At 38.9% G+C, this 13463-nt stretch overlaps 1 protein-coding gene across 9 annotated transcripts in view; it reads right to left on the minus strand.

The window, feature by feature from the left end:
* LOC126298725 (uncharacterized) overlaps positions 1–13463 on the minus strand; it is a 168042-nt gene that overhangs the window by 114764 nt on the left and 39815 nt on the right. For 6 of the 9 annotated variants that reach the window (XM_049990162.1, XM_049990157.1, XM_049990163.1 and 3 more), the window contains exon 9: positions 9199–9428. In XM_049990162.1, coding sequence (XP_049846119.1) covers positions 9199–9428 — 230 coding nt within the window. The remainder of the gene's footprint in view (positions 1–9198; positions 9429–13463) is intronic. The other 3 variants (XM_049990160.1, XM_049990156.1, XM_049990159.1) reach the window with 1 other exon arrangement.

Here is a 13463-nt window from a genome sequence, read left to right on the forward strand (position 1 = left end):
AAGAAGGATCCTTTATTGTATGATTATCTGATAGCGGAACAAACACTGGTAGCAGTTACTTCTGTAAAATATCTGGGAGAATGCGTGCGGAACGATTTGAAGTGGAATGATCATATAAAATTAATTGTTGGTGAGGCAGGTGCCAAGTTGAGATTCATTGGGAGAGTCCTTGGAAAACATAGTCCATCAACAAAGGAGTTGGCTTACAAAACACTCGTTCAACCTATACCTGAGTATTGCTCATCAGTGTGGGATCCGTATCAGATCGGAGGAGATAGAGAAGATCCAAAGAAGAGCGGCGCGTTTCCTCACAGGGTTATTTGGTAACCTTGATAGCGTTATGGAGATGTTTAACAAACTCAAGTGGCAGACTCTCCAAGAGAGGCACTCTGCATCGCGGTGTAGCTTGCTGCCCAGGTTTCGAGAGGGTGCGTTTCTAGATGAGGTATCGAATATATTGCTTCCCCCTACTTATACCTCCCGAGGAGATCACGAACGTAAAATTAGAGAGATTCGAGCGTGCACGGAGGCTTTCCGGCAGTCGTTCTTCCCGTGAACCACACGCGACTGGGACAGAAAAGGGAGGTAATGACAGTGGCACGTAAAGTGCCCTCCGCCACACACCGTTGGGTGGCTTGCGGAGTATAAATGTAGATGTAGATGTATAGCTTCATCTTATTCCTAGACTGTGGTGTCACCACAGAATCAGCCAATAACAGAGAGTTTTTGATCATGTGACCAGATAGTATTTAATGATTTTTAAGCTTTAATTACACAAAAATAAGAGATATTTTGTGAGGACATTTACCGTAAATGTTATTTAAATGTTATAATTTGTCAAAATATCAACAATCTGAACCATATTTTTGAAATACGAAAATAGCCTATTGCAGAATACTTTTGGTATCCTTCATATCTTCATATTATCTGTTAAAAAAAGAGGATAATACAGTTCGAGAGAAATAATATAAAAACACAAAACATATAATTTGCACCAATCCCGTCAAAGTACACAGTCACATAAGCTGATCACTTTTTTAATTAGTTCACAATAATGTTTACACTGATCAGCCAGAACGTTATGACCACCTACATAATAGCCAGTATGTCCACCTTTGGCATGGATAACAGCAGTGATGCGCCATGGCACCGAAGCAACGATACCTTGGTAGGTCAGTGGAGGGAGTTGGCACCACATCTGCACACACAAGTCACCTAATTCCTGTAAATTCCAGGGAGGGTGGGGGGGGGGGGGGGGGGGGTGATTAGCTCTGGTGCCACATTCAATCACATTCCAGATTTGTTTGATTGGGTTCAGATCTGGTGAGCAGGGAAGCCAGCACATCAACTGCTACTCGCTACTGTGTTCCTAAAACCAGTCCATCACACCCCTTGCCTTGTGACATGGCACATTATCTTGTTGAAAAATGCCACTGCCATCGGGAAACATGATAGTCATGAAGGGGTGTACATGGTCTGCAACCAGTGTATGATGCCCCTTGGCCATCATGGTCCCTTGGGCGAACTCCACTAGATCCATGGATGCCCACATGAATGTTCCCCATAACACCATGGAGCCACCGCCAGCTTGTCTCCATCTTGCAGTACAAGGGTAAACAAGCTGTTCCTTTGGAAGACGAAGGATTCGTACCCTCCCTTCGGCATGATGAGGAAGGTATCATGATTCATCAGACCATGCAACAATCTGCCACTGCGCCAACATCAAGTGCCACTGATCATGTGCGCATTTAAGTCGTAGCTGTTGATGTCGTGGTGTTAACATTGGCATGTGCATGGGTTATCTGCTGTGGGGGCCCATCGTTAGGAGTGATCAGTTCACTGTGTGTTCAGGCATACTTGTCCTCTGCCCTACGAATCTTCACGAACTGACACACATGCAAGTGCATTCTTTGGTGTAATTTAGGATCATCTGCTAATTCAGCCTCTTACATCATAAAGTTCAAGTGACCTCAATAAGATTGATCCAACTAGTTTAGATCTTAAGATCTTACATTACAGCAAAAAATACTGTTAATGGGATTAACCATTTCCACTACAAAATGCAAAGATAATCTGTTCACATGAACCTCAAACTCAATGTTTTAGCCAAATTCAGGTCTTCCAAAAACTCTCATAATTTCTGCTGTAAGGAACATTAAATAGTTACAGCTGAAAATTCAGTTCATAATATGCGAAATCCAAATATGATTTTATTGATGACACAGCACCAAATTTTCTCTAATAGTTACTCTAAACAATTTCATTTTGCTGTGGCAAGAGCATTATCTCTCAACCACGTGTGAATATTTTGTGTACTGAAGAGGCCACTCCATGATGCAAATTTACTTCTTAATTGAATAGGATATTTTTAAGAAACAAGTTCATCAATCGATGTTTGCCATACCCTCTACAAATGTTGATGTGCTTTTGACAGTATGCAGTCATAAGTTTTTAATGGTATTACATATTATATGAGTATGTATAAGAGTGTAATGCACAAAACGGGCAACTGCTACACCATGTTAAGCATATTAGGAATGTTTATTGAGGATATTACTTTTCCTTGCATGGTGGAATTCCTCACAATATTTGATTTGTACTCACTTCAACTGTACGTGCTCCGAGGCTACCGAGTTCTTTCAGTACTTGTCAGTAGCATAAAATGTTCAGAGAAAATAACCCCAGGTCTTTGCCACCCCAAGAAACTATTGTATGGGCACCCAACAAACTATTGTATGGGAATCCTCAGGAGTCACCTATTTATGTATCTCATACTGTATGGAGAATATATTTTTTTCAGTACTGTCATCAGCTGGACAATAAATGAGGTACATAATCTACATTCCAGAATGCCTGAAAAACTGGTTGAGTTCCCTGAGAAATAAACTTTTTTGGCATGCACTCTCCCTAAAGACAAGTACGTGTGATTGTCTCACAAAAGGGAAAGATTGTGTGTACTCAGCAATTGCCTCCATGATCTCTTTTTACTCCCTTTAATAATTTGGAAGCACTTTGCCCTCACTACCTGAATGGTTGTAAGATTCTCCCTAGTTGGTAGGCATTTGAGCCATTGCAAAGCAACACACCTACCCATGATGACAGACAGCACTCCTTATTCCACCAAGAGACAGACAGTCTTCATGGATGACTTTGCAATAGATGCATCAGTGGCTTGGTAGATCACTTATATGGTCCAGTTACATTAATGCGACCACCACCTATGTCCAACACAGGGTGTGTACATGGACAAGGAAAAAAAAATTCCCGGATTTCCCAGTTAAGAATTCACTTTCTCCCGGATGAAAAAACACTTTTTCCGTGTTATTAAATGACAGCATATTTTCCCTCGGAACTGTAAAACCTAACAATTCTTTGAATGGTTATGTTTTTATACATGGGTGTAGAATTTCCTGACACTTTAGAAAAAGAAACTCAGGGAAGAAAACTCCTTTTGGAAAGACTTTTGATGTGAAGCAACATGTACGCTGCATATTTTCGTATTACGAAAGTATAAATTCGAATTCCACCAAACACCGCATGTTACTTTCTGAACAATTGTAATTGAGATTGCAATGTGCTTTTGTAAGCCAGTCATAGCTCATGTCACGTGATCCCGCCAGCCGATGACAGTGGATATTCAGACCAAAGGACACGTGATGTAGTCAGCTAACAGCAACATCACTGTTAAGTAGCACGGATAAACAAACAGGAAAAGTTAATGTTTTAAATTAATATACATAGTGCTGCTACAAGAAAAGCAAAGCTTTCACATATAATAATGATCTCTAAGGCTAATAAGCTGCAAGAGAAGCTAAGCTTTCATATACAATGTTGATTTTTTTGTGCGTGTTACACTTCAAGATATATCACACAAATGTGCCAGTAAAAATTTTAGCCGAGTCCAATGACTTGTCCTCATAGTTTTCCACAAATAAATTAGCTACCACAGAGGAGAGAGAGCTTCCCATAGCACTACATCAATTTGCTCATAATGTCTCATGAATGTCTGATCTTCTGGGCTCGAAATGTTTCTAAATGGCTCATCATCAAACGCTTTGTGATTTACAAAATTCATCGCAGATTCTCGCACATAGTTCAACTTGCGTAAAACGAAATTTACTTTGAAAGTAACACTTTTCAAACCACCATTCACAATATTTTCCCGTGACCTGTTAGAAATTTCAGTAGTCGTCAGAGAGCGCCAGATAACAACGCCACCGCGCTTTGGCAGCTGCTTTGACGCAGGAAGCCCATATGTTCGTATGTGTAAAACATTAAAAGATCTTACCTTACGTCACAAAAGAAAAAAAGACATCAGAGAATACTCCAATAGCATCAGAATTTCGTGAACCATACTAAAATGGCAAATTTAAAGAGCACATTCGTATGTCCAGATTCTCAATGAAGTAGGCCTCGACCTGAAATTAAGCTTTTCAGTGTGGATTTCGGGACGTAAATTTTCTTGGAGTACCAGTACTATATTAAATCATTTTTTATTCTTTATTATGGCATAATTCCATATGCGCTAGAAGATGAAAACATGCACTTGAAATGCAGCAAGCAGTTGAAATTAGACAATAGTGTGGAACTAAACACTTTGTTTCAAACACATAGACTGCCTCAGCATAAAAGATAAATAAAAACCAAATTTCTTTAGCAAACCGACAAAAATAACTTCATTGTTCTACAAGGCGATTAATGCATGTCTGTCAGAAAAGTGGAAATAAAATCAAATCTGAATCTAATAATGCATATTAGCCTTCCGTAATTATGTGAATGTATTTTAATTCACTTGATAGCTCCCGGCCACAGAAATCCATTTTGTTTTCATTTGACACGAGTGCAGTAAACGAAGAGGAAACAGCAAAATCACTAAATGTAAACACGGGTCATGTGGAAACTACACACTTCCCCACTATAACACAGACTGCTCTGCGCATCAGCCTCGGATCTACGATATTTCCGAATCGGGGCAATACTAAGATAGTGCTTCGCCACCCCCCCCCCCCCCCCCCCCCCCGCCGCCAAGCGTTTGAGATAAGACGTCAAAAATTTAAAAAAATCGAATTTTCAAAAATATGTTCATTTTGTAGCGCACGTCTCTCTGTAGAGTCTGATACATAAGAAATCCTCCCCCCCCCCCTTTAAAAAAACTTCGCAATTAATACTGGATGGGATTATTTGTAATTGGTAGACCAAGAACTCTTCAGAAAATTTGCACTCTTTATTGTCTGTTAGCTAATAACTTTCTCTTTTGGGTGACATAAAATTAAATATAGGATATATAAAACCAGTAAAGACAAGAGACAAGCAATATAGTACACATTTCTTCAATCCTTAGCTCCTAGCATTGTTTTCTCTCTACTCTTGCTACAGCTTTACATGGCGTGCTTTCCTTTCTGCGAAAGAATCTATTACCTCACCAAAGTTCGTGAAACGTTTTGCTACATGAAAAATTGAAATATGATTGTCTAATACAGTGTTAAGCTGTTAATACAAATGGTACCCCAGACTGGTGTGGTTTCTCAACCTGATTACGTCTATTTTATCACTGTCTGCTAGGTAAAACAAAGTAGGCCTTTCTAACACTGCAGAAATTGTAACACACACCACATAAACGAGACTAGATGGTCATTTTTATAACACGACAGAATATAATTCACAAAGACCAACATACAATGCCTATTAGGTCTACTACAAGCAAAAAGCTTTATGTTAAAAAATAGCTTCACATTTCATTCATACGCTCCAGTTTCTCGAGCATGACATTGAAAAGTAGTAGTACGAGATTTTTATATAAATTTGGAATCATCATATTCTTCCCTAATTTGTGTGATGTCCCCGTCTCTTCTCCTTCCTCGTTCTAACAAACAAACTTGTCATGACTCATTCTGGAACTATTCCTACCTTGGTCAAAACTTGTTTGCCGGTTAACTTCACTAACCCTGCCAGAATCACATGTTTAGTTATCCCTGATTATTCTCTGGTTAGGCATTGTTATGTTTATACAAACCATTTTCCGCACTACTTCAAGAATAGAACTTAAGCGGCTGCTAGACGGGAACTGTACAACTGGCCCTTACTAGTGTAGCGATCTGGCCAAAAATATTTTGACAAAATTTCATTTTCCTGGATACACCGAGAAGATAATATGTAATCTTTCTTACCTGTTATTCCTGTTAATCATTTACTTCCACTCTGGTAGTATGAATCTATGGATTTCCCTAGTAATTATAACAACGCTGATCATACGCAAATCCAAACAAAAACATAATCAGACAGCGATTGGCATTTACAAGTTTGGCTTTACTCTGCTCAGCTTGTACAGCCTGGTCCCCTTTTGCCTGCAGGAAAGTTTATTTCTAGATGCGATGAGGATTCCCCTGACAGAGCCATCACGTACACTATGCAAACATTAAACTTTTTTTACTATCGGACCAAAATGCTGATGTCATCAGCCCCTAGGCTTACACACAACTTTCTCTAACTTAAACTAACTTATGCTAAGGACAACACATACACCCATGCCCGAGGGAGGATTCGAACCTCCGACGGGGGGGAGCCGTGCGAACCGTGCAAGTTGCCTAAGACCGCATGGCTACCCCTGGAGGCTTACGAGTCATTCAGAAATCAATTTACAAAGTGTGTTCAAAAACCAACAGGGATGCGTGTCAAAATCATATGAGTAATTGATACGCCAATGTGTGCTGGAAACTGAGCGCTTTGTGAAACAAGGCTTTTTCTCCTCAAGAATATTAATTTAGCATGCCCCCACCCTACCTCATAGATCCAGGCCCGCTGCGCATGCGTGAATCTGGCAGCTTGGGCGGGGCAGCAAAATTTTTCCCGGTTGCATCTAGCTGCTTGCTGTGACTGCTTACATAGCCAACAGCCACATTTCTGTAGCCAGAAACGGGAGAAGGTACTACTGATATGCCACTCAACTGTGCATGTGCATGAGCTCAGTCGTAACTGCTAAAACGAATCTAATGTAAACAGTTGTGACTTCACGCTCATTGGAGTCAATTTGTTGTTATGAAGCATTGCATATTATTCCTAAAGCCTTTGACACATTTTGCAATTGGCAAACGCTTGTATGAGCACTGTGTTTTGTTGTTGTATAAGGCACATTTTCTTTGCAATTTATGTTTTTTTTTCCTCATTCATGTTTTATTGTTGCAGTATTATTCTGCAGTAGTGGGATACAGTAATATATTTTGTTAGAGTATCAATTCTTAACAGTCAAAATTTAAAAAATTTAATTGGAAACTGAAACGAAAAATTCCCAAGATTCTAAAAAATTCCCGGGTTCTTCCGGGTTTTCTTCCAGATCTCCCTGTTGTCCCGGGTCGTATACACCCTGCAACATCAACATGCAATAACCACTCACATACAGCAAACGGCTGCACTACCAGAGTACGGTATATGAAGTGCATCGGGGGACACAGAAAACAGTGCAGTCATCGTAATGAGGAAATGGAGCAATTTATCTGATGTCCAAAAGGTCATAAATATTGGCTTTTGGGCCAAGGGTGGATGCATTTTTGAAATGGCTAATGCTGTAAATTGTTCATGTGATACCATGGTTAAAGTATAATTTGCATGGCAAAATGTTATTTTGTGGAATCACACTTTTCTGGAGTCAATGACAACTAACTGCAAATAAACTGACTGCAAATGTGAAATTTTCAATGCTAGCAATATAACAGAAATGTTGGAAAACCACTTGGAACGAATCAAAAAATCCAGTGGTTTTATACCCTTATTTGGTTAACTAATATTATACAGTAATCAAATCATTTTGACATCCTTTGTGAGCTCTACAAACATAATTTCGCTATCAAATGCATAAAAAGACTGTCATTCTAAGCTATTGGTATCTCTTTTTCCATAATTCTCTTTTTTGGATAACTTCTCTCTGTTACAAACCAGAGAACCTCAAATGAACCTTCAATACGTAGTAAACTGCACACTGTGGTTTCTCCCTATGACCAGACTAACATTGTTCAGTACTTCAGCCATATTTCAAACACAAATGAGAATTATTGCCTGTATATACTTCGGCATGCACACACAGAACAACAGTACACTTTAATTCTCAGACCAGATCATGTTCTCCCCCTCCCCATGCACCCCAGCAACTGTATGTACATTAGTTTTCTTTGTTTATACTCTTTTAACCAAGGAAGCCTATTATCCACCTAACACATAATTTCTTATAACTAACAAATCTCTCTTATGTTCTCTTGTTCGAATGCAGCCACTGCACCAACCAACAGTCTTAGTTTCAATTCATGGAGTCTAGTTAAGACAGAAAATTTTGACACACAACAGTTAAGTGCTGTTTGAGCATAGAATAACCATAAAAAGTGTAATAATATGATCCCAGTAGAAAGTTGAAGTTGTTCTCTATGTGTACAGAGACAAATCAGTAAAGCTCTCTGCATGAAATATATAGTTAATATCACAATGGATATACCCTGTGCCAAGTGAGATATTACTAACTTTTCCCCAAACTAGATACATGTGCTACTACTGAAAAGTGATACTCTGCACCTATGTTAAAATATAACTGGATCATTTGCTGGCTGCAAGCAACTAACACAACTGAGCTACGAAATGGAATGAAAATTGACAATGGGGAGCAACCAAAATCATATAACAGTCTAATTTTAAAAACATCCTGCCAAATAAATCTAGCGAATAAGGATAAAACAAACTGAATATTTCATGTACTCTTCTATTTGTCGTTTTATGAGAAATCCATTCATTAAGATGGAAGACTTTGTACGAAGCAAAATGGAACAGCCATGAGATGCAACCACTAAGCAAATTTCCCAATACTAGAAATACAAGATGCTGCCAGTACTTAAACTTCCCAAAATTAAGATGAGTATATTTCTTTCTGAACCTGGAAAGTTCATAATACAACTTCAACTTACATTAATCAATCAATAAACAATAAAAATCTACTAGAGTCACTGACACATCTTACTATTGCAATAAACAGCAACTTTCCATTTATTAACTGAATAGAGCAAATGCGTTAACAGTGAATATTATGTCACCACACAATTCATTTCACATATTGTTTCATTAACAGCTACTGAACTGCATCAATTTATAATGTAACACAAACAGCATAAGAGGTGGTGTTAGAGCACAAAAGAATTGAGGAATTCTTAATGTTACTGTTACCTGTTCCTTTGCTCTAGTTCGTGTCCTCATTCTACCAGGAGAATCATCTAGCCCTTCTGACTGCACAGGTCTGAACAGATACGGTGTTTCTCCTCTACCACTCCCCTGATTTGCAGGTTGAGCCACATTGCTAACAGGAGGTAGTTCACCATATTTTTTGTTGTATGATCGACACTCTGAACAGAGTAATATCCGATCCTTTCCACCTTGTTGCCAATCTCGAGAATCTGCTAATCAAAATTCTTAACATCAGTAATTTATTCACAACATACAAATGCAAACAATTTAAATCAAAAAATGCACTTTATCCACATTGGTAACCATGTTATCAAATCATTTTCCTTCAGAAAGGCTGAAATCATTCACTGTATATTTTCAGTACATCTTTAAGTTTTAGAAACCTTTTATGAAACTGATGTAAGAACTGTGGTCAACTGGGAACACACTGCCCATATAAGGCAGGGATCCAGATTTGAATCATGATCCACAACACAGTTTTAACTGGATGCACACAATCAACATAGCAAATAATCTGTACATAGTGAAAGAACTACTTCTTTAATGTATGAATACTTGACAAGATATAAATATAGGCAGTACCAAACACATCCTAATCATAAGACCACAAAAGGTGAAAAACAAAAATTGTGCATACAAAGTTCATTGTAAGCATGTGGATGGACATTAAGAGATACTTCGAGAAGCTCTGAACTCACTAAACTTACATAAATCTATCTGCTAGAATTAATCAAACATACTACTGATGACTCATGTCACTGTGTAATAGAGCAACGCATAAACAAAAACTTGTCATAAAAAATTGAGAGAGTTGTGGAGGCATATGAGATGTTACTGCAAGTTTAAAATACAGAAACCATGAATAGAATATCTGTTTACGTCTGGTACAAGAGCTTTCATGGAAAAGAAACTGTTGTTGGTGTGCCATGTTTGTAAATGACACAAAACACTAAGGAAATGTGACAGATGTTAACACAAGTGGCAACTGGCTCTGAGAATGATATTGGAGGAATTACTAATTAGAGGAGACAATATTGACACTTAAATGCACACAAATTTGAATAAGTTGGATACCTGTCCCCGATTTGTGCTGTACAAAGTGACTGGCAAGCATAAAGAAACTCAGATTGAAAATTCTGAAGAATTCATTGCCTCATATGACTGAAATCCATACTTTCTGCAAATCATAATCACAGGAGATGTCCCTGTGCTACAAAACTGAACAATAGTCCAAGCAACAATTAATGCAATAATGTTTATTGGCATCATAATATACTAAAATGAAATGGGGACCCTATTCACAACAATTTCAAATGTCAATCATCTTCATTGACAACAATGGCACAGTTCATGTATAATTAGCACCTGAAGGTGAAACTATAATTGATTAATTTTGTAAAAAAAATTTGAAGCAGCAGCTGTGACATAGCCAGCATGCTCAACTATGTTCATTGCAAATTGGGGTCTCAAGACTCAGTCACAAACTGTAACCAATGAGTGTAGCAGCTAAGTGCCATAAAACTCTTCTCAAATATCCAGCACACTCCTTAGATTTAACTCCTGCAGGCTCCAGTTTGTTCCCAAACTTCAATGGAATCCTGACGGGCACATCAGACACTGGCACTAGCCTACTCCTAATAAAGTATGTCTTTTTATCCATAACTTCTTCTTCTTGGAGGGGAAGATCTACAAACAAATAATTTATGGCATGGTCATAGGCACTCACATGGCACCCTATATATATATATATGGATCATCTGGAGGAAGCTATCATAGTCATCCAGGATGCAAAACTCTTTATTTTGTTTAGTGTCACTGATGATAGTCTCATAAGTTAGACCCAGGCTAAGACACTCTCTCCTCATTCCTCCACAGTCTCAATATTTTCTCTCCCAAATGCTACAAAAAGTACTCATCCACACAGCGTGCTATCTTCCTGTTGACTTCAACCTCTCCAATGGCTCCATAAAAACTTCTGTACATACCATGACCATTAACCAGCAACAGTGCCTCTAATTTTGATAGCCCTAATCCCTCTCACACTACAATTTCTTCCCAGTACATTCTGGTAAACGATAGGCAATGCACTTGCAGTGAAAGGTAATCCCCTGCCCAGTATGCTCAAGTTTTAAAAATGTCTTCGCAGGTAGACACTATCCCCCAAACCTAGTATGCAAACTGTCTCCCATGACACATCCACCTATGCCTCTAATCCTCCCACTCATCTGGGCTTCGATGCCCAGAAATGGGAAACATCCTACACACATTCTTTTCCATCTCTTACAAAGTGATATTCCATACCCAGACCCCATCTACAAAAATCCTGTCCTTTCTTATGCCACACCCATTCTCCACCCCTTGTTATATTGCTCTTATCCCTGCGGAAGACCCACATGCAAGTCTTGCCTTATGCACCTACCAACCACATTGTACTCGTATTTCAGTCCCTTCACAAGCATATCCTATTCTATCAGTGGCAGGTCTACTTATTGTACCATATATCAGCTCTGCCATAACTTTTGCACACTCTACACAGTCTCTCCCTTCCTCTGGTCTATCTGCCCCTAACATCATACCCCTCCACATCATTGCGTGTACACACAACTCTCCCTTCTTGGGTTAAAGCTATTTCACCCAAGCTACATTATGCCTTTCTTTCCCAGTCACCCTTCCCTGCAACCCTCCCTCCCTGTACCAATCTCCTTTCTCCCCTAGCACATTCCACCCAATACACCACCTCATGTCAGTCAATATAGAGGGAAACATTTCACATGGGGAAAAATATATCTAAAAACAACGATGCTGTAACTTACCAAACGAAAGCATTGGTACGTTGATAGGAGACAATAAAAAACACACAAACACACACACAAATTTCAAGCTTTCGCAACCCACAGTTGCTTCATCAGGAAAGAGGGAAGGAGAGGGAAAGACGAAAGGATGTGGCTTTTAAGGGAGAGGATAAGGAGTCATTCCAATCCCGGGAGCAGAAAGACTTACCTTAGGGGGGGAAGGGGCAGGTATACACCTGCGCACGCACGACCACAAAACACACACACACACACACACATCCATCGGCACATACACAGTCTGTATACATCTGTATATGTGCCGATGGATGTGTGTGTGTGTGTGTGTGTGTGTGTGTGTGTGTGTGTGTGTGTGTTCCCCCCCCCCCCCCCCCCCCTGTCATTAGGTCTGAAGGACCCAAAAGCTTAGCAATGCTTTCAGCCTTGTTTATGTGCCTACCAACAACTCTACAGTGACCTGTCATTATTACACCTTCTAAAGAGGGCCATTAGCAATAGATATTCCCTTCTGCAAATGGTGATGGTCCTTTTTCGTGGTTATGGGTGGAAATTAGTTTTATACATATATCCACACACAAATGAAGACACACTACATTTTGATAATAATCTGAAAACAAAGTTCCCCATACAAATATCGATTACACCTAGCATGATGTGATTGACTTGATGTCATTCTGGCTTTGAAATCAAAATAAATTACAATGGAATCCGGCTTTTACAGTTTTCACAGGACTTCAAAAAAATGGTGTAAAATGCAGCAAAATGTAAAATGTGGGAAATAAAGTTTTAAGCTGTGAAAGTTACATATAGGATACCCCCCTTGCATTTTTGCACTTTATGTATGTGTACATAATAGGTATCAAGATACCACTCAGGGAATGTTCATTATCTAATATACGTACATTTTCTAATAAAAACCACTGATGTAATTGGAACTGATATTTGTCTGGGAAGTAGAAACCTCCGACTAAATTTCATACATCATAATCGATGTTTTTTGGCAAGCCTGTAGCTGTCATTTATTATTTAAATAATGAAATACTGCACCAGTTATGTATTTTTTCATGCTTAGCTCAACATGCTTTGAGAATTTTTTCTTGTTGTCAAGTACAAATATTTACATAAGTATTTTGTGTGACATTTGCATCTATGTTGTTCTACACCTCTTGCACTGTATTTGTCTTTTTCAGGTTATCGGGTACTCTGTCTCCTCAGTTATGTAGATAAACACCCCACACACGCAAACTATCACTTACATTGTTTGTTTGTGTAAAATCACAAAAAATACATATGTAAATACTGCACCTGACAACGAGAATAAATTCTTGAAACGCATTTTGCCCAGCATAAAAAAATACGTGTTTGGTGCTGTGTTTGAACCAAAACCAGCTGAGTAATGCAAAGTGAGTGAAGGTTTCAACTACCACTACAAGTGGC

The sequence above is a fragment of the Schistocerca gregaria genome, chromosome X (assembly GCF_023897955.1).
Source record: "Schistocerca gregaria isolate iqSchGreg1 chromosome X, iqSchGreg1.2, whole genome shotgun sequence".
Classification (NCBI taxonomy): domain Eukaryota; kingdom Metazoa; phylum Arthropoda; class Insecta; order Orthoptera; family Acrididae; genus Schistocerca; species Schistocerca gregaria.